Below are 22547 nucleotides of genomic sequence, written 5' to 3'. Positions count from 1 at the left end.
TCTCACTCTAATGCACATTGAACCCCATTGTTTGTGCTCTGAACTCTATCAGAGAGATCACAGACGTACGGTTCTCATTACCTCACAGATTCTCAGTTAGTCTGGAGACTCAGCAATAAATTGATTCCAAACCCTCTGTGCTGTTACAGGGATATCAGTGATCAGGGAAAACTTTGGAAACTATGTCTCACATTTCTCAGCACTTAGTCGTTTACAGCTGCTGTTCTGATTTAACTCAAATTGGGTGAAGATGGAGGGATACGCATATTAAAAGCTCATATCAGGTACTCTGGGTTTGATTTATAGGCATGTTACAGGTGCTGTTTCTTTAGGGTTGTCTAAGCATTTCTTGGAGAGAATGTACTCATGTTCTTGCAGTTCTTGGACATGTAGTTGGTGCACCAAAACCATTAACTAAACAAAGTATTATCCAGGGGCGATTCTGCAATTTTCATTTTAGGGTGGCTACTAAAAGAATGCACCAGAAAACAAGGGACTTTTAGTATGAGAACTGACTGACCCTGCACAATGTTATGCTTTATACATAAACTTATTAATACCTTCATGTGTTGATGTGACCCAGCACATGGTATTCAGAGTATGTGCTTGTCCTAGTGCCCTTGAAATGCCCTGTCGTGCTGAACAGTCAGCGTGTTGTTCTCTCTTTTATGTCCATTACTTGCAGTCATGAGCATCTGCTTACAGTAAACATGGAGAGAATGCCACAGAAGCTCTCATTATCTGTTGCACACTTCTATACTATCTTAAAACCTCTTTATTAGGTTCATCCCAAAATGAAAATGTGCTGAAATTTGTAGGTGTAGTAAGGTGTATGTTTCTTCATTGGAACAAAGTTAGCATTCCATCACTTGCTCACCAATGGATCCTCTGCAGTGAATGGGTGCCGTCAGAATGAGAGTCCAAACAGTCCCAAATTTTTGTTTAGAACTGTTTTGTACTGTTTTCACGTCTAAATGGTAATGTGCATATTTATCTCCTGGTTGAGATGAGACAATGTTTTCATTGTAGAAAAATTTAATTCTGACGGCACCCATTCACTGCAGAGGATTTGTTGGTGAGCATGTAATGCTAAATTTCTCCAAATCTGATGAAGAAACAAACTCATCTACATTCTGGAAGGCCTGAGGGTGAGTACATTTTCAGCAAATGTTCATTTTTGGGTGAACTATTCTTTTAAAATATGTTCCTGATCTTGATTCAACAATGCATGTTATTCTAAGGACTTTCCCCTCTGATCACCTGTACTTTTTACAATTCAGTTTATATCTAATTAATACAATCAATTCCACCATTTAATTTTTCCTCAAAAATGTCCTGTTTCAATTGGAAATGCTTTACATTTCAGAAATAAAATGGCTTGCAAATGCCAATTTCATTTAATGCGTGACTTTAATGTATGTTCCAGTCATTTACAAGACTTTCCTCATTTGGAAACTAATGTTAATGACACCGTTTTCATTTATAATGATTTATGTTTGAGCAGCAAAGGTTTGGGTCTGTTCTCTTGCGCTCAGAGTCTCCCGTAGAGCCCTTTAGAGCCTCGAGTTGCTTGTACAAGTGAAAACATTGAGGTTTGAGCTCAGTCTTTCTATCGGCCTTTTGTGTATATAATGTATTGTAGTCTATAGGGCAAGACTTGTGTATGTTCTTTGCAGCTGAACACAAAAGAGCTTGTCTCTACTCCGTAGTAGCTGTACATAATTTATTGGAAAATTCTGTAAGTACACAACACAACCATACTTTGCATTACAAAAACACTCCCTCACAGTTTCTATATACAAATGGTTTCAAAACGGCACTTTATGGAGTGAAATCATTCATGGACATATGAATGCAGAGCACAATGTTGCACTAAAACAATAATATACAAGACAGACATGCTTTGCATTTGTGATTTTTGCAGAGGCTTTGCTTTTGTGGTTTAAATGTGTTCATTGAACCAAGTCATGCCTTTTCAATTGCAAATGAGAGAGAAAATAGATGCATACACAATGACTAGGCTAGATTTACCTCTGAATGTCAACAGAAATGTTTTTTTTTTGCATGAAAAATCCTATGTAGTCCACTTCAAAGCACAATTGCAATGTACTGTACCAATTCACGTCTCCTAAGCTACATTTATCTAGTAAATAGGTGCATAGACAATGACTAGGCTAGATTTACCTCTAAATTATGACTAATTATAATTTTTTCATCAAAAATACTGTTTTCTGATGTCCATGGGCACAATTGTAGCGTACCCTGGATTGGAAGTCAATGCTAGAAACAAGTCAAATGAGAATCTATATGTTCAAATGCCTCGATTATAACAGGTCATGTTTTATAGCACTAATGTAAACTTAAAATCAACTTCAAGGTTAGACTTCTTACAGTGAGAATAAGGTCGCATAAACATACAGACCATTTTAAGCACACTTGTAAGGATGCACACGATGCTGTTCAGCTTCCAAATCACGTGGAAGTCTGACTGAAGTTTTTCTAGTATTTTCACTTGGTCTTCAGTGTCCACAACGCCTGGACTCCATTGGGAGGATTCCCAAGAAGACGTGAGTTGTGTCTCCTTCATGAAGTCATTGCACTTTCTTATGTCTGGATTTGCATATGTATGACTGCATATTATGAATTCGTAACAAAGTAAACAATCAATAATTAAAAAAAAAAAAAAAACATAACATTGCACTTTTTACTGCGTTTTTTTGAGTTATGACGCATTAGACTTGAGTTTTCCTTCACGGGACGTTTTAATGGAAAGTGTTGGGATTCGGTCGGATCATCATAGTGACCTTCTTCAAGGAATACGATCCTCCGCGGAACTCTGCCCAGTAAACTCCATCCTGGTAGCGGCTGCGGTAATGGCCACCGCGGTACCACACGCCGTTCAGGTTGGAGTGGGCGCAGGCGTTGTACCACCAACCACCCTTCTGATAGTGGGCACAGTTTCCTGTATGAGAGGAAATTAGGTTTTTGAGTAAGTGAACTCTAGTTGCGTTTCAAATGGCACACTATACACTATGTACTTATGCACTGTGTGCTCAACCGTGTAGTGTATGAATTTTATAAGGTTATTTTATCATCGGAGTCTGATAGCCCCGCCCTCTCCACTACGTAATTAAATCTGCGACTGTTGAGTGCATAAAGCATCCAACATTCCACACTTAGTTTTTTCAGTTAATTTATTGCATCGTCAGGGTATTTAAAGTGCACTTTTTCTTTTTGGAATTTTCAGTGTGAACACACTACTTGCACTATTTTTCATTGGCTTTTGGAATAATGCAGAAAATAATCATTAAAGGTTTGATTCATTCATGTTTTGCACAAGATAATCATTACAAATGAACACACCTTCATGAATTTTAAAGCCTACAGTAAATAAAATCGCCAAAAGTAAAAAGCTAAACGTAGGCTATAAACAAACTACACCATGGTCACATGACTTCAATTTCACCACCATTAAGCTTCCGACAACACTTTCAATCTTTATTTAAAATTGTAAAATTTGAGTTGCAATAGTTTTCAAGAATGCGACTACAAACACAGCAAGGCTTTGAAAATGATTAGTGAGTGACGTTTAATATTCCTGGCAAACAACCACATTTTCAAGACACAAAAAGCTTAAAAAACACAAGTGGGGTGTTACTGATCAGATGTTATTATAGTTTTTATTAATATTTTCAGTTTTTATTTGAGATTTTTATTTTTTTTTATTTGAAAGTCATTTTGCGGAGTTTCTAAAACATAATGATAGCATGCATAATGCATGCTTTTTCAATATGATATCTTCCTTGGAACAAGTACTCTCAGCGTTTGAAAGTTTTTGTTATTTTCAGTAGGTTTTTTTTGTACGTATGTAGTTTTATTTTTTATTTCAGTTAACATTTATTTGATTTCAAGTAATGATTATTTTATGGTTTTAATTTTATTTTCAAACTTAATCGAACTACACGGGAAAAAAATGTGTTGCCTTCAAATTTTAAGTTTAGTCAACTTAAACGTTAAGTTGTACTAAGTGACAACTTGGATATTTGAGTTGACTATACTTAAAATTTTAAAGCAGCACAAACACTTTTTTTAAGATGAAACAACTTTTTATTTATTTATTTTAATACAGTGTATAATAACTCTGTTATTGACGTATTTTATGTTGTAGAATAAAATGTGAAAATATCTTGAGCTTGTGTTAACCACAGACATTATTTAACCAAAACACTTAAAAAAAAATTTTGGTTGATTTTGGGACGATGGAACCGATAATGCAATAATAATGCAAGCTCAATAATGCAAGCTCATTTCCATTTCGGGTTTCAGGAACCTGCACATTTTAAAGCCCCTATTGGACAGTAAACCTGTGTATAGCAATTGGTTGTGGTGCTCGATCAGTGCTGGTTTGATACCTGTGTACACGTCGTGATCTCTGTCCAGGGTCGTGAACTGTTTCCCGTTGTGCCAGGTGAGCGAATCCCCGGCGTTTCCGTGGTAACGGCCCACCCGCAGCCTGTAGAAATCCGCCTCCGTCTCCAAGCGGAAACTGGCGTATTCTGCAAACGTCTTCCTGCCTGACCAGTCCTCCAGCGTCACCAGCAGCTTATAGTTGCCCTGATTGGTCAGCCAGTAGATGTTCTCCAAACCAAGCCAGTATTCGCCATCAATGTTCCCAAATCCTTGCTAAGAAAAGACAAAAAAAGAGATTGTTAATCAAACCGTTCCAGCTCCAAATAATACAAAAAAATATACGTATGTTAATATACATTATACAATTATTTAACCCTCTGATGCATGATGTCCACTGCAGTGAATGGTTATCAAAAGCTTTAAGATTGCAGGATATAATGTTACCTCCTTAAACATAATTCTATATCACTGTTGTCTTGTTTTTGTATATATTTATGACATATGAGATATATTTTTAATGCTGTCAAACGATTAATTGCGATTAATCGCATACAAAATAAAAGTTTTTGTTTGCATAATATGTGTGTGTGTTCTGTGTATATTTATTATGTATATATAAATACACACACATACAGTATATATTTTGAAAATATTTGCATTTATTTACATGTCTATATTTATATTCCTATAATTTTTTTTATAAATATATGTAATATATAAACATAACATATTTTTCTTAAATATATACATGCATGTGTGTGTATTTATGTATATATAATAAATAAACACAGTACACATACATATATTATGTAAACAAAAACTGTTATTTTGGATGTGATTAATCATTTGACAGCACTAATTTATTTACAACACAAAATATAGCTGGAGAAAGTGGTGATGCATTAAGTACCACTGACATATTTACTGCTATTTTCGGTTACAATACAGAGATGTGTAGCTCTCTTAAAATACTTTATTTTGGGGAAATATGGGTGTGTGTGTGTGTGTGTGTGTGTAATTGTTATATTTGATATGATATGATTTTTGTTTTTATATGTAATTTTTTTTAAATATATATAAATACATATGCACATTTCATTTTTAAGATTACTGGTAAAATCAGTGAAATGCAAAGTATTTTGTGGCGTATAGTTTTTATTCATAAATGGTCATGCTCGTTCTTGTTTTATACACTCTTTGTCAGATCTTGAATCCTGCCAGACGATGAAATTTAAAAGAACTCCAGCAATATCACACACACGTTTTTGTATTTAGCCATCTCAGCATTAGGAGTCATTATTCATTCAGAGGAAGCAGGTCTGACCGCAGTATCTAAAACACCTGAGAACATACTGCATGTAACTAGCTGATGGCGGACAGAAATGACACATTATGTCACAGACAAGCCAGCTGAACACCTAGTATAGCGTGAGGAGACAGGAACAGAACTTACTAATGCATGTGATAAATCACCAGCTAAGACTTTCACTCCAGATGGCTGCTGTGTTACTCATTGTTTAAAGAAATAGTTCAGCGAGACAATACAATTCTGTCATTATTTCCTCACGCCCACAAGTCATTTCAAACCTAAATGCGGTTAGTTTTTCCATGCAACACAATGAAGTAATTTAAAAAAATCTTTATGCAACATTAAATTTTGCATTCAAACTCAGGCATGTTGAGATCATTCATGTCAAAGGAATTTTATCCTTTTCACAGATGTTCATTATAACCTGTATAGAAATTATTCCTCAAAATTGAACCTTTCAAGGTCCATGGAATAAAAAAAGTTTCATGAATGCATCTTCACTAACTAGTAGTTTTAGAAACGTTTTGATCAGCAATATTAGTAACACTTTAAGCTTTTATGTGTATAATGCATTATAAAATAAATGTATATAAAATATATAATTTATTTAATGGAATTTATATGTAATGCATTTTAAAATTGTCATTTTAGTGCTTTTCTGAATTCAAAATGTCATTAGGACATTTCCCTTCACATTGGCTCTTCTGGTCCTGATTTCAGTTCTGGGCACTGATGACATCAACAGTGTTTCCGTCAGACAGTGTTTTTGTGGAAAAGCCCTGGCCCTTGTTTGAAAACCTTACCCATCTTGCATAACCGAATTCCTTTGGCGTTTGAAAGCGATGTTCTGGATGATTTCAGAAATCGCAAAAAGCCGCAGTTTGCTGTGAGACTGACTGGTTAAGACATTTTGTCATGGAAGTCTCTGAATGCACACATGGCAGGGTTTCAGAACAATGTGTGTCTCGTTACTTTTAACTAACTGTGACTGAGGGAAGTTCTAGGGGAGTTCCTGCTATTATCCGATGATTGAGATCTGAAGCGTTGCATACAGTTTTATCAGTGCTAAGTGATGACGTATTTTTGCATGACCTCAGTATGATAACATTGTCTTCATTTGCATGATATAGACTTACACTAGCTCATGAGACAAGACTATACATAATATTGGGTTCACAAGAACAAGACAAGATGATATTTGACTCTATTTTTAAGAAATCACAAACTGCAAAACAATGCAGGTGCATTTTGAAACGTTTCGACTAATCATCTTGTAATGAATGTCACTTCAGTTCTTCGTTCAAATCTGTAGATTAATTTAGTAAAGTGAATTGCTCGGAGATGCGCAACAGTTCTGGTGGCTTTGTTTGGAGCTATTTCGATTGCAAAATGTACTAAAATGACTCAAATTTAACACAATAGTAACTTCTTGTTTATTTAACTATTTTATAAAATCACAGTACATATTTTCAATATTCAAGAAATATCGTCACGTTTTAATATTGTGAGATCTTGTCGCACCCCTGTTTATTACACTGTAGAAATGTTTTTTGAAGTTGTAAAAAAGATTATTACAGTATGTTTTACAAAAAAATACAATTTCAGGTTTTCAGCATAAATTATTTCCATCGTGAAATTTACTATCAATTTCTGAGTGAAAATTGTTTCTATACCTTTTTTTTTTTCGTTGTTTGGTTGTCGTTAATACTAAGGGATATTTTGACATTATTTTGTATTACAGATTATTACAGTATGTTTTACAAAAAATACTATTTCAGGTTTTCAGCTTAAAAATTTGCATTTTTCATCGTGAAATTTACTATCAATTTCTGAGTGAAAATTGTTTCTATACCTTTTTTTTCGTCGTTTGGTTGTCGTTAATACTAAGGGATATTTTGACATTATTTTGTATGTTAGAAGTGAATCAACACTGAACTGAATTGAGCCATGTCATGTTCTGTAGAGCTTCTTTATAGTTGAACTACAGTAAATTTGCTTCATAAGAACTAAGTTAATTTCACAAGAACTAAAGAAGTTATGCAAACTTTGCACTTAACTTAATTGAGTCAACATTGAACTATAAACTGAGCTGAATAATTGCACCTATTGTTTTTAGTGCTGCTTTACAGCTGAAGTTCGTTCATAATTGAAGAACTTTGCAACATATTATTATTTTCACATTTTATTATTAGTTTAATCATCTGAAACGGCTTTGAAACAATCTGTATCATATAAAGCATTATGTAAATAAATGTGACTTGACTTGGAGCTTAATTTCTACTGAACCCAGAATATTTGTTTAAAAACAACTTTACATATTAAGGTTACACTGTATGTTATTTCACCCCAAAATCTGAATATAAACATCTTTCTGACCTTATACGTTTCCCAGTTTCGAAAGAAGTTGACCGATCCGTCCATACGTCGCTGTATGACGGTCCAGCCGCCGGGGTCGTGTCTCTGGTCACACCAGGCCTGCATCAGTTTGTTGGTGTTTTCCGGCTTCACCAGATACATGCCGCTGTTGGCGTGGCCTTCCTCTAGAGCCTGTAAACAGTCTTTGAACGGCCCTGTTTTGGAAAGCAAACACATGCAATATTTAAGTCATGGTTTTCTCTACAATGTAAAAAAAAAAATCTGTGACATTTACGGTAAAATACCAGCAGCTGTGGTTGCCAGAACTTCACCGTTAAAAATATAGTAGCAACGTTTTAGGTTTTACAGACTTAACTTAAATTCACAATAAAAAAATGTATTTCATTAACTGATGTAGTGTTAATAAACCAGCATATTGAAGTACTAATATCTGTTTTGAACCATTGTAATACTGATAACCACCAAAAACAGGTGGTGATGAGAAAGTCACATGATGAATCAAAGCTCATCACTAACAGCTCTTCCACAAGCTGAGAAGGGAAATACTAATATATATATATATATATATATATATCAGTGCACAGAGTCATTCTACCCCATCATGGTAACACACATGCTACTGAAAAAATGCAGTAAACATTAATTTAACAACATTAGATGTAAGATAAACAGTTATTTCAATGAAAAAACGAAATATGAAGTGTCATGCAGAGAATTCTGGGAGTGTCCCTTTACGTTTTTTCACTGTAAATTATATAATTACTTTTTCTTTTCCACTTCCAAAAACCGTAATTTTAACAGTATTTTACTGTAAAATTACATTAAATGTAATTACAGTTATTCACCATATATAGTATGGAAAGTTACTGATAACCAATTAACAGGTTTTTACTGTAGCACTTCTACAGTCTTTTACTGTTAAAATCACAATCATTTTTTTACAGTGTACAGCATCTCTGAATTTAATGTCAAAATCAAATCAGATGTGGTTTATAGCTGCTTTAGATTATATATGGCCATAGCTAGCCATGGATCCAGCTGTTTTTGTGGACAGCTGATTAGGTTTGCTTTCTAAGAGAACGGAATTGCGAAAGAGAGTCACTTATTGATGAGCAATGCCTGGCCAGGACCTCCAAGAGCTTGTTTCTTTTGTCTGTTTCTATCCGTTGAGTTTGATGCGTCCCAGCTGTGTTGTGACTATTGGATTGTAGTGTTACATGGGTGTAAAAATGTCAAATTTACTCAACATATTGAAGGCATGAGCCTGTAAAATAAGTTTGTCATGCAATTTTTGTCCTCACTGACCTCATATGGTTATGCCATGCACTTATGCAACCGTTGTAGCAGTGATGTTGTTTTGTCATCTGGACTCAGTAGTTTCCAGAAGCACATTTGAGGCAATGCTGTTTTCATTATGACTGCATGTTCTCCACACCTTTTTGGGCAACATACAAACTGCCCTAAGGAGATGGAAAATCATCTAGAAAATGAACACGCTGGCTCTGCTACTACCTGAACCCATCATCCTGCCTCCAGCATCCCTGTAAAGGAGACTAATGAGTTTGCAAACAAGCCAAATCACACCTCTGTTCTCAGACGGGATCCTTCTGGTTTATTGTTTCCATATTGTCTGGCCTCTTTGGGGGCTTTCTGCCAAAGGTCGGAATGTTAAAGAATTTGGTGGAAGATGCTTGGAATAGGGCAGCTGTTGAAGTAAGATCACAGCATTTGGTACCTCTTAGGAACAGACACCGATTGCATTCAGATTTACACAAAAGAGGCTTGTTTTGTCTGCCATGGATACATTGCAGGACATCTGATAGAGAGTGAGCTGCATTGCCAAGATGATTTATACAAAAACAAGCAGCTGTGAGAAATGTACTGAACTGGATTAAAGGAATAGTTCATCCAAAAATGTGCTAAAAATGTGTTCACCCTCAGGCCATCCAAGATGTAGATGAGTTTGTTTCTTCATCAGATTTGGAGAAATGTAGCATTGCATCACTTGCTCACCAATGGATGCTCTGTAGTGAATGGGTGCCAATTGAGTCCAAACAGCTGATAAAAACATCACAATAATCCACAAGTAATGCACACCACTCCAGTCCATCAGTTAATGACTTGTGAAGCCAAAAGCTGTTTGTTAGTAAGAAACAAATCCATCATGACATTTTAACTTTAACCTGTCGCTTCTGGAGTCCATAATCCATAATAATGCTTCCTCCAGTGAAAAAGTCCCTCCCCTGTTGTCTTTCACATCAGAATCCACCCACATATTTGTTTAGAGCTGTTTTGGCTGGTAATCAGTGCTTGATCTGTGCAGATTTCTCTCCTGATTCAGACAAGTTTACTTTTTCACTGGAGAAAGCAGTATTTTAGATAGAGGACTCATATTTTAGCTGGAAGCAATGATTTAAAGTTATAAGTGTCTTAATGATGGGTTTGTTTCTCACTAACATGCAGCTTTTGGCTTCACAATACATTAACTGATGGACTATAATGGAGATTACTTGTGGATTATTGTAATATTTTTATCAGCTGTTTGGACTCTCATTCTGACAGCACCCATTCGCTGCAGAGGATCCATTGGTGAGCAAGTGATGTAATACTACATTTCTCCAAATCTGTTCCCATGAAGAAACATCACCATCTTGGATGGAATGAGGGTGGGTAAATTTTCAGCAAATGTCCATTTTTGGGTGAACTTTTTCTTTAAGTGTGAGCATGCAAATTGTAGGCTATGTCGTCAGTAGAGAATCAGGCCAAATTGATATCATACCAATTATGAACCGTATCTTACTCCATTAAAGTTACCGGATTATAGTGAGACGTTCATCCATAGGTCAGCCGCTTTCAGAGAACATTGATTGAAGTTCTGTCTCAAATTATCCTTCACCTTTTGTCACGCTTGTTGATTCTCCCTCAAAAGGTAATAGAAAAATACAATGGAATCTCTTCAGACGAATTTGATTCGTCACAATTTTTGTTCTCATTAGTCTCAGACTTTTCTGTGACTGCTGTTTTTGACATTTCATTTCAGATTAGCAGTTTTCTTGCTGTCTGCTGCTGAATAATCAAGCATTAGGATCTTCAAAGGGTACAACTGGAATCAATCTGCTTGTGACCAGATCATTTTCCAGACTATTAATGAGCAAGAGCCTTCTCATCTCATGAGTAAGAGCTACTCGCAGTCTGCTCTGAAATCAGAATCTCTTTCTGAGAGCACCTTCTGTATTCAGTATAAGTTTTTAGACGATTGTTCATCAGCCCTTTTCTGCTCTATTTTATGCATAAGAACATTTATTTAGAGCCTCATTTTCACTGGTGTTCACATGTTAATTGCATTGCATAAACAGGACATATAATCTCTCAGAATAGTTTCCCCCCAAAAATATTGTAATAAAACAAGCTTTTAAGGTATAATTTCTTTTTTATATATATATTATGCAGCACAGTTGAGCATCAGACCAGTTTTGATCCACCAAAATTATTTGCATTGGAAGTTTTTTTTATCCTCAAATATTTTCATATGCTGTATTGATAAAAGCATCTGTTAAATGACAAATGTTTTACATTTATGCATTTAGCTCCTGCTTTTATCCAAAGCGACTTAAAAAAAAAGGAACAAAGGTATTTTGTAATGTATATTGTGCGTATCATTATATGAAATTTATGTTTGCATGTGTAAATGGCATATAGACACTGCCAACTCGTCTGTTTCATGTGGAAACTGAGACTAAATGTGCAGTGCATATGATAAAGTAGCAAGTAGTAAGCTGTGTTACTGATGCAGTGTGGGATGTTTATTAGAACTGTGCCGTCAGCTGACACATAACATTTGTTAAAACAAAGCATATTAGCAAGCTGCAAGTGTTTGTTGTGGGCAAAAATCTTGCTAATAACTTCCAGAGGCGTGATTTAATGGCATGTTATAAAGACAACAAGGCGACAAGATGGATTTACAGAGGACTGCAGTGGATATAGTATAGAAGCTTACTTCTGCCATGGGATAAAAATATAAAAAAGTAAAAAAAAAAATAAAAAATTGTAATTCGGACATTTTTTCCTTTGAATTCTGCAGTTCGCATCTCACAATTGTTTTTGACTTTTTTGTTAGAATTGAGATAAAAAGTCACTATTACCTTTTTTACCCCATGTTTTAACTAGGGATGCACCGAAATGAAAATTCTTGGCCGAAGCCGAACAAAATGAAACACTGGGCCGAATACCGAACATGGTTTTTCCATAGGGATGCACCGAAATGAAAATTCTTGGCCGAAGCCGAACAAAATGAAACACTGGGCCGAATACCGAACATGGTTTTTCGCATTTCCCTCCCCCCCATGTAGGCCTATTTTGCCATTTTTTTCACTATTGCATAAATTAAATAGCCAAAATGTGCTTTTTACCGTTTTGTCCTGCTTTTCAAATAAAACAACAATTTAAAAATATTTACTTAACACTGAACATTTTTTTTTTACATTCTAGCAGACATTATACCAACAAAGCACAATTTAACTTACAATGAATAAGTTAGTAAAATACAATTTTTTGGCCATTTTTGAGACTTGAATCAGGCATGTATTTTTTACTGTACAAATAACGGCAGCCTCGCTGATTCATTTAAAACATTAGAATATATTACAGATCCCAATTTGAACACTGTGTGAATGTTATAATAAATGTATTAATAGAGCTGTTGTAGGGTAATTATTATTATCATTATTATTTTCTTACTTTTTTTATTTTATTTTACAGAACAACAGTAAAATGACAATAATACCATTTATGAATGTTGATAGATTTGTTGCTTTTTCTCGGCTTTTATTTTGGCAGAAACCCGCAGGAAGATCTATGTGATTCTTTTTGTTGACAACAGCATGCAGATTTATAAATGATTCTCATTGCGAATTTGGGAAGATGTTTGTCGCACATATCACAATGTCACATGCCTTTTAAAAAATTCACAAAAATGTTACTGAGCAACTGACGAGTAACACAGTTTCAGCGCAGATTTTCCTCGCGCTTTGGACTTTGAACCCTGGCGCGAGCTCGTGCAGTGCTGTCAGAATACATGCAATTCGTGCGTGCATTAGAAAATATAACACTCTGCAGTTTATTTACTAATTGTTTGAGGCCATTTCAATCATCATACAGTAGCCTAACCACCAGCATCAGCCACCTCTTCATCTCATCGGAGTAGTGTGATGCAGCACTAAACAGTCTCTCGCTGTCGGTTCTTCATGCTTGTAATGATTTCTGCATCTTTCTCTGATAGTTTTAAATACTTTCACACTGCCGACTTGTTTGATGCGTTAGTGCGTGCCTCTATTTGATCGCGTTATTCATTGTTCGGTACATATTATTCTGCCTTTTTGCTTAGAGATTTTTTTGCTATTTTCGGCCGAATAATTTCAGTTGCAGAACATTCGGTGCATCCTTAGTTTTAACCATAACATGCTTTAATATTATACCATGCGTGTATGTTTTGGTGATATGAGGGAGATTTCAGGAAAGTGTGAATTGATACATAATCACAACCATGTACATTACGTTCCTACTGCATTTCATTTATACAGCCACATTTAAAGCAAACAATCCTCAGTTACCACAAAGAAATTGCCATATAGCAGAATAGTAAACAACACTTAAACAGACCCCTTCCGTCAAACCACAGATTTCTCTGCTGAATGGTGTCTGGAATCCCCCATTTAAGGACTTTAAAGTGCTTCATGTCTTTGAGGGTTTTCCTCCCAAGATTAATGTGCACTCTTAGTTCAGCGGATGTGTTGCCAAATTATTGTGTTGTAATGGTACGGAGGCCAAGCTCCGAGTGATCAGCAGAAGGGAAATCCACGTGTTGCTTGTGTGGCTGAACTTTTAGTTTTCTTTGGAAGCGCTGATGTAACCAAAACCACTTAGGCGTATCCATACTTATCATCATACTCTGTGTGCAAAAGACAATTAACCTTGTAAATGCGCTGAAACGCTGCAAGAAAAAGAAGATCGCTGGCTGCGTAATGTTTAGATGTTTCTCATTACTCACCCTGATCCTGTTGCGTATACATAATGCTTTGCAGAAGCGTGTGTTGTGGAGACTTGCGTCATGAATTAACATTTTCTATCATTTAGGCAGTGCTTCTTTGAGTACTTAACTATATGCTTAACATACAGTATCTTTTCAATGTTTGGAAATGGACCAGGAGGAGTTTTGGACAGTATGAGCATAAATCCTTATTATTTCTTGCAATAATGGATTAAAGTCACTTTACTGTCAACACAATGCTGTCTTTTTGTTTATGTCACAAATTGTGCATGACAGTTCGATTATTGATTGATTAGCAATTAAATCTAGTACACAAAAAACTGATAAAAAACACTGTTTCAATATTCAGTCTCTGTTGAAAATAACCATGCACTAGGTGGTTTTTGGTCTGGTTTAAGATGGTCTTAGCTGGTTTAGCTTCTCAGACACCTTCTAGGGGACCAGTTAAGACCAGCAAACCAGCTTAGACTGGTTTAAGCTTAATTATTTATTTAAGATTCATTTCAGCAGGGTTTAAGATGTTTTCTGGATTCATTTTTTTAAATGTTTGTTTTTGTGCTATAAATTAATGCAAAGTCATCACAAAATTGAGAATTTATGCTAATATTGTTAAAAATTCCACTTTTTCTAAACTTTTGGAGGGCGCTGTATATACATTATCAAACAATCAGTGTGTATCTTCATGTCTTTATATAAATCAGTCAGTGATTACACTGATTTAGAGGGATGGTTCATCCAAAGATTAATATTCTCTCATCATTTATGTGCCCTCATGTCATTTCAGAAGAATTTTTTTTTTTTATTGTTGTTGTCCATATAATGAAAGCCAGTGGGTCCAAAACAGCTTTCAACCTCACTGACTTGCATTTTATGGACTAAAAAAAAAACATATTTTTTATGTTCCACATAAGAAAGAGAGTCATATGGGTTTGGTTTAGTACATGATATTAAAAGGATAGTTCACTGAAAAATGAAAATTTTCATCATTTACTCACCCTCATGTCATTCCGAACCCATGACTTTGGTTAATCTTCAAAACACCGAGATAATCACTTTATATGATGAACCGTTTTTAATTTAATTTTATTTAGGCAAGCCTGTTTAACTTTCTATGTTTACCATATGTGATGTGCTCTGCATATGTGTGCTTATATAAAACCTTAAAGTAAATCTGTTCATATCTCGTCACAAGTCTTGGATTACACCACTCTGATTTGTTTTATGATGCCTTTATGACCATTTTTGGATCTTCAAGTTTTGGCTGTCTGGACTTTCAATTGAGAGAAAGAAAAGCTATTAGGTTTCATTAACCCTTGTGCATCCTTAGCAACTTTTTTCATCATGATGCCTGCGCTAATGCAAAAAAGTAATTTTTTTTGTATTTTTACTGCAGTTTTAATGTTTCACCCTTAAGGACCTTAAGGAGAAAAATATGCCCACTGAAACCCATTTTATATATATACAGTATATATATATATATATACTGTACTTAAGTAATACTTAAGTACATTTAAGATTAAAAAAATACTTTTCGTATATATATATATAAAATGGTTTTTTATTTGGAAAAAAAAATAATCTGACATTGCACAAAAATAATACATCAAATAATGCAAATCAAAATTAATGTTATTTTCTAATCATTGACATATCCATGACTATAATCATTAAAAGAAAAAAAATCTTAGCATTAAGTATAACTAATAATTTTTTTTTTCAATCAACAGTGGCATTATATAAATAAACTGGCATTTAGAGGGTTAAAACCCTGAAATTAAATGAAGTTTTGGTAGTTTGGTAAACATATGTCTTGTGAAAGTGGAAAAAAAAATTGTTTGTATAATATTTTATGACTGTTTTATAACATGGACATTTTTGTCCTCTAAGGACTATTTTCAATCATTGATGCACAATGGTTGAAAATATCTTAATATCTCTGATGTTTCGAAGACTATCCAAAGTCGTATGGGTTTGGAACTACACGAGGGTGAGTGTACGATGACAGTAGTGGCGTTGAAGAGACTCACCTGAGGGTTTATCTGTTGAGGAGCTGTGTGTTTCAGGGGGCACCGTCGGTAAAGTCGGTGGCATTGCTTTGATGTTTTGGTCGCTCTGGATTTCATTGGTGATCTGGTTGTTCTGGCGGGTGTAGGTCGGCGGGTGGAAAGGCCTGGCGGGGGAATGGTGGACCGGAGGTGGTTGGCGATGTTGTGGAGGCTGCGGGAGGATTGCAGGCGGCTGGTGACGTCGTGTTTGTCGTACAACACCACCTCCTCCACCAGCACCACCTCCACCAATACCAACAAAGCCTCCTCTCCTGCATTGCTCTTCTAGCTGCACTATAAGCGCGCTTTGATTGCTGGAAAGCGATGCAAGGTGCTGATATTTGTGCTCCAGATCCCGATAGCGTGCGGTTAACTGCTGCATCTCTGACGTGTGATTCAGCACGCGGTTCTCCAGCTGAGAAACCTCGAGCGCATTGTCTCTCTTGCGGATGATCTCGTGCAGCAGCTGCATGTAGAGCTGCGTGACCCGGGCGTTCATGTTGCGCGACTCCTTGCGAAGCAGCTTGACCTCGTTGACCACGCCGCCGTCCACCTCCACCAGCTGCTGCAGTGTCTCGATCTGCCGCCGCTGCTTGTGCAGCTCTCCGTTCAGCAGTTCCAGCTCCTGCTTGTTCACGCGGTTCTCCAGCAGGGCTTCCGGCTCTTTAGAGTTCACGCAGATGGCGCCCGTGGTTTTGCGCTGAGGCACGATGAAGGTGTAGGAGCATTTGTCAGGGTCCGAGGCGCTGGGAGGGTCGGCGGAGCGCTTGGGACGACTGGCGTACATGAACTCGCTTTCGAGAACGTCGTCTCGGCTTTCGAACTCCTCTACGAACCCAAGCGAAGCGGAGTCGGGTCTGGACAGGGTGATGGTCAGCAGGGCCAGAAGAAAGCGCTTCAGAATGAGGACGGTCATGGCTCTCGGAGATGTGTCTTTGTGCTGGAACATGAACAGATAAGAGGTTTTGTACTCAGTAGGAATATTTATATAGGGAAAAATGTATCAGTTTCCACCAAAAATATGAAGCAGCACTACTGCTTTGAACATTTATATTAAGAAATGTTTCTGGAGCTGCAAATCAGCAAATTAGAATGATTTTTGGAGGATTATGTAACACTGAAGACTGGAGTAATGATGCTGAAAATTCAGCTTTGCATCACAGGAATAAATTACATTTTAAAATATATTCAAATAGAACGCGGTTATTTTAAATCATAATAATATTTCACTTTTTTTTACATCAAATAAATGCATTTTTGGGGAGCATAAATAAAATGTTATAAAAAATATTATAAATTGATATGACTTTTAACGGGGATACAAATTATTTAATTAAATACAAAAGACCAGTATTTATTGGAAATATAAATGTTTTGCAACATTTTAATGCCTTAGTTGCCATTTTTGATCATTTTAATGTATTTTTGCTTAATAAGAGCATAAAAAAAATCTTACTGGCCCCAAACTTTTGAACTGTAGTGTAAAAAATGACATTTTATTTTATGCATTTTATGCAATTTTAGGGTCAACTGGGCTTCCCATGCAATCTTAAAGCAGTCACCTGATTCTGATGCATGTCTGACGCATGTGTTCATTTTGTAGAATGACTTAATTAAAAAGCAGCACTGATGGAATGCAAGTTTGCAACCTGTTTGAACGACTCTTAAGAGTTCCTCGTCATTTGCGTCCATTTGTTGAATTGAATGTAAGTTGATCTGAAAGCCATTAGCTAATGAAACCCGTGTTAACGTGTTAAAAACCTCGGAAGGTCTTTAGTGATTTTCCAAAGAGCCGGTCTGTTTTGCCCTGATGAAGCATCTGTAAGTGGGGATTTAGCAGACGCTTTTATCCAACGTGCATTACTCTGCACCATTAGAATTACCCAATTCTAATAGCTTTTGAACTGCCTTGCAGGATTTGATGCTAAATCCCTTCCAATACCTGTCTAGATCTTAAATCACTAGGCCCCACAGTAGTTTTGCTGTATATGCAAGTTTGGCCACACAAGTTTTGCTATATATGTAAATGTTTCTGGATGTTTTTTTGTTTATGTCTGCTTATTGTGTCGTTGATAAGCAGAGAGAAATACATATGGTGGATGATGTGGCCCTGTGTTTCCTGCACGGTTGTGAGCTACTGAATCTCCAGGACCACATCAAAACAACTCATATTTTAGTTGAGTTTTAGAGAGCAAATGACTCATATGAACCAGTTCTTTTAATATATTGTTCAAAAAGACCCAAAAGCCCAAGAGTTACTGGTTTAAGTGGGTTTGATTAAACTTTTGCTAAAGGAATCAGTGAATGCAGTGACCAAGTCTACTGTACATTTTACTAACTACTTCTTCTGTTATTTCTGAACTTTATCATTACTGTCAGTAATGTCACAAAATGAAATGTAATGTACTTAAGATTCTTGAAACTTAAATCAGTGCAGTGCTGACAAGCTGTTCATATGAAAACTTGTATATAAGGATAATTAACTAATCTAATTAAATAATCTTAAATAATTTAACTAATTTAATTTATATTAATAAAATCTGTAATTTGTAATAAAAAAAACATCAAATATAATAGTTATATATTTTTATAAAATATAATATTTATACATATTTTTTTACATATACATTATTGTGTATATTAATATTGTGACCGGCATTACTGATAGTAATGCTAAAGTTCATGTAAGTTTGGTTCATTTAGTAAATGATTCAAAACCAGTAACTTGTTAATATGTGAATCTTTTTATTTGATTCATTAAAATAATCTTTTAACAAGAGTCATTTGTGTGTGAATAAGATTACACTGGCTGTGGACACTTTCATTTGTTGTAGAGCTGGAGGCCAAATGTCATTCTCTTAACTGAAAATCCTAAGAAGCCTTTACAAATATATATATATATATATATATATATGCACATGCTTACAGATTGTGTTGCATAAGTGCATGGATATGGATGTTTTATGTCAGATTGGTTCATTTAGTAAATGATTCAAAACCAGTAACTTGTTAATATGTGAATCTTTTTATTTGATTCATTAAAATAATCTTTTAACAAGAGTCATTTGTGTGTGAATAAGATTACACTGGCTGTGGACACTTTCATTTGTTGTAGAGCTGGAGGCCAAATGTCATTCTCTTAACTGAAAATCCTAAGAAGCCTTTATATATATATATATATATATATATATATATGCACATGCTTACAGATTGTGCTGCATAAGTGCATGGATATGGATGTTTTATGTCAGATTGAGTTTTTCTAATCTCTCTAGTCATTGAATGACTGAGTCATAGATATGCACAATTCACGGATGGGAAAATCGATCACACGCAGTGCCTGGTGTGGTGTATTGTGTGTGTACAGACCGTCTCCCATAGCAGCAGACTCAGCGCTCCATGTTTCTCATTGTGTTCATTAGTAAGGAAGAGCTCCTTCCCACTCGTTTCAGGGATCATTTCTGAAGTAAACCTTGGACAGAGAGCTCTAAAACAATAGTACTCTCACAGGGAGGTGATATAGTTGAGACAGTATAGTTTAACACTATTTGCTACTTTATTTAATGCAAATTTTTTTTTATTAACTTATTTTTAATGTCTGAATCATGTGTCTTGTGGTTTGGTTTGGACTGGATGCACAAACAAGCATTCATAGCCTTGAGTCATCAAAAGAAAATGTATTCCAATCAAGCAGAACATAAACACGATTGCACAAGACCCTCAGCAAGGATCCGTAACCTCATGCATGATGAATCATATATTCTTTAAAAATTACATAACCGTGTTAAACTTTTATTAGAGAGGTTTTTGTTGTGCATTTGTCTTGGCATTGATTTAGGAAACCTGTTCACTGTCTGTTGGGTATTAGGATTTTTCCAACCCTGTATTGCAGTTCTGCACTGTATTCACAGTTGTTGTTATATAAACCTTTAACACATTAAAGTTTAAAAATCTCTATTTGTGCATTATGTTTAACCCTTTGCGTCATGTAAAAATGACCATATTTATGATTCCAACTAGGAAAAAAACATTGCGTCAAAGTGACAAAAACGTCAACTTGCAGTACTAATGCACATTTTACACCTTGCACTTTTTTGCTCTCTTTTTTCTTCAGTTTTGTGATATAGACACAGTGTTTTGGTGTCATCACCAATAAAGCAGCACATGGGTCTGTTTTGCTGTATTGAGCGCTGCCAGAATCACTTCCATAGTGTCATGCATGAAAATGCATTCAAAATCTGACTTGGATTTCACGGATTTAAAATCCGATTAGAATTTGAACCGGGCTGTGATGATGTCATAGTGGCCTGCTTGCTTGAGCCGCTGATGTCATCAGGGTCTCCGCTTCTCTCTGGCTCTGATTTCTCTGGCTTTCTTGGATCGTTTTCAGTATTCGTTAACTGTACCTTTCTTTTTCTGTCCTGTGAGTGCTGGTAGTCGCTTAGGAAATGCAAATATAGTCTTTACTTTGTTCTATGGAGATTAAAGGTTTTTCATGGGACTGTCATTGCCAATAAAGAACCTTTGATTTTAAGAGTGAATGACAAACAAGTACCAAAGACAATAGATTTTTGAATCAGTAGTGAATCATTTACATTCATTGTTCTCGGAGAATAACTTTTTATGGGTGATTAACATGTAAGTGAATGTCATAAGCTCTTGTTGAAAATAAATGTACCGTCCTGACCTCAAGTTCTCCAGTACTAGACTGCATGATGTGAAGTTCAGGCAGTCATTGTTTCTGTGGAAAGTGTGATTGCATCTGCATGCTAGAGGATCATTACTACCATTACAACATCAGCATGCTGAACATTTCTCACTTACGCTTTTATTTGTTCCAGGTGCAACAGGTTTTGATGAGAGTTTTGTGCGTCTTTCTGCATTTATTTACAATTATGAATTTGGCAAATGCTTTTATTCAAAGCAACTTAAACTGCATTCAATGTATACATTTCATCACTTCATGCATTCCCTGGCGTGCAGTGTTCAGTTTTTCTAAAACCCTAAAAAGTCTATCTGGTGATTCTAATTTTGTTGTAGTTATTTTTAGGTCTAAAAGGTTTAATCAAAATGTAAAAAGTAAATTGCTTGCAATTTTGAGCGTCTGCTAAGTGAATAAATGTGATTGCTCTTTAAATGTCAGGGTTTTCCCAATTATGGAGAACCTGGAATCAGGCTTTTTTTTTTTTTTTTTTATTCCAGGTCTGGCAAAGAAATGGAAATTAACAAAATATCATGCAAAGTCATGCATGTTTCTATAAAGCTATTCTGCAAATCCTGGAAATATAGAATCTGTATTTTGAAATCTTTTCATTGCATGATTTGTCTGCCAGTCTATTAATTTGTAGAGTGTTTTTGTAAGTTGAATGACAATATAAAGGTGAAAGCCAGAGAACATGATTCATTTGACTTCATCGCATTTCTAATCAAACAAACAGCTCCTACCAGGATAGTGTGCTGATGTTCCCGGCTCCTTCTCTCTTTCTCTTTGCTTTATCCTTTTAATCTCTCTCCAGGCAGGTTGGATGTTGTCGTCCCTGAATTGAAAGTCATCACAGATCCACCACTGTCCTTTCTGTCCTTATTCTGTCCCTCTTTCTTGTTGTCCGTCCCCCGGCGTGTCTCCTGTCATAGGATGATGGGTGACAGTCTCATTTTGTGTTCTGGTGTAAATTGTTCTTTAAGTGTGCTTTAAGTTCACTCGGTGTGTCCCAGCATGTGTCTGCATGTCCTGTTGGAGTCTCTGTCCAAATGATCCTGCGGCTGCTTGCTGTTAAATGTTCACTTTGAGTGACACATTGATTTAGAGAGAGACGTCCTTAACTTCCACTCATCACCACTGAACACAGGGAACACTCTGCTGTCTCTCTCTCTCTCTCTCTCTCTCTCTCTCTCTCTCTCGCTCTCTCTCTCTAGTTTGTGCTAATGGTGTTGTTCTTGTTTGGGCCCGCCCCTTTCCCCTCCCTCTGGTACAGAAATAATGGTCATCACTATTGATACACTCTTAAAAATCAGTTGATTGGCGTTGATGGTTCCATAAAGGACCTTTAACATCCATGGAACTTTTCCAGTGGACAAAAGGTTCTTTACAGTGGAAAAAGATTCTTTAGATTGTTCAAATGTTCTTACACTAGGTAAAAATGGTTATTTTAAAAACTGTTCACTGATAGGTTCTTTGGGAAACCAAAAATGGCTCTTCTGTGGCTTTGATGGGGGGGAAAAAAACCTTTTGGAACCTTTATTTTTGGTTTTCGTCTATTCAAACATGATCCCACCCTCTTGAGTCTGTAAAGAGGCACCTTCGAAACATAAATCATATTTTTAATGGTGTCTGTTAAGGCATATCGTTCGTACTTGCTCA

The 22547-nt window shown here is 35.9% G+C and overlaps 2 protein-coding genes across 3 annotated transcripts in view; one reads left to right on the top strand and one right to left on the bottom strand.

The window, feature by feature from the left end:
- The window catches only part of LOC107666038 (ras-specific guanine nucleotide-releasing factor RalGPS1-like), a 133292-nt gene that overhangs the window by 53705 nt on the left and 57040 nt on the right, over positions 1-22547 (top strand). The window lies entirely within an intron of this gene.
- Positions 1710-22044, bottom strand: LOC107666151 (angiopoietin-related protein 2-like). Its single transcript, XM_016457367.1, has 5 exons — positions 21632-22044; positions 16169-17126; positions 8096-8289; positions 4413-4683; positions 1710-2962 (listed from the first exon to the last, which is right to left on the bottom strand). Exons 2-5 carry the CDS (start codon positions 17100-17102, stop codon positions 2763-2765), a joined length of 1599 nt encoding a protein of 532 aa, XP_016312853.1. The 5' UTR covers positions 17103-17126; positions 21632-22044; the 3' UTR covers positions 1710-2762.

This window comes from Sinocyclocheilus anshuiensis, unplaced genomic scaffold, assembly GCF_001515605.1.
Source record: "Sinocyclocheilus anshuiensis isolate Anshui unplaced genomic scaffold, SAMN03320099.WGS_v1.1 scaffold245, whole genome shotgun sequence".
In the NCBI taxonomy this organism is placed as follows: domain Eukaryota; kingdom Metazoa; phylum Chordata; class Actinopteri; order Cypriniformes; family Cyprinidae; genus Sinocyclocheilus; species Sinocyclocheilus anshuiensis.
Note: the sequence above shows the minus strand (reverse complement) of the source record. Positions and strands in the feature narration are given on the sequence as shown.

Coding starts and splice junctions, on each gene's coding strand:
- LOC107666151 (XM_016457367.1), bottom strand. CDS start 17,102: ATGACCGTCCTCATTCTGAAGCGCTTTCTTCTGGCCCTGCTGACCATC. Junction 4,684..8,095: donor GAAACTGGGAAACGTATAAG/GTCAGAAAGATG, acceptor GTCTTTTCTTAG/CAAGGATTTGGGAACATTGA. Junction 2,963..4,412: donor AGATCACGACGTGTACACAG/GTATCAAACCAG, acceptor CCTCTCATACAG/GAAACTGTGCCCACTATCAG.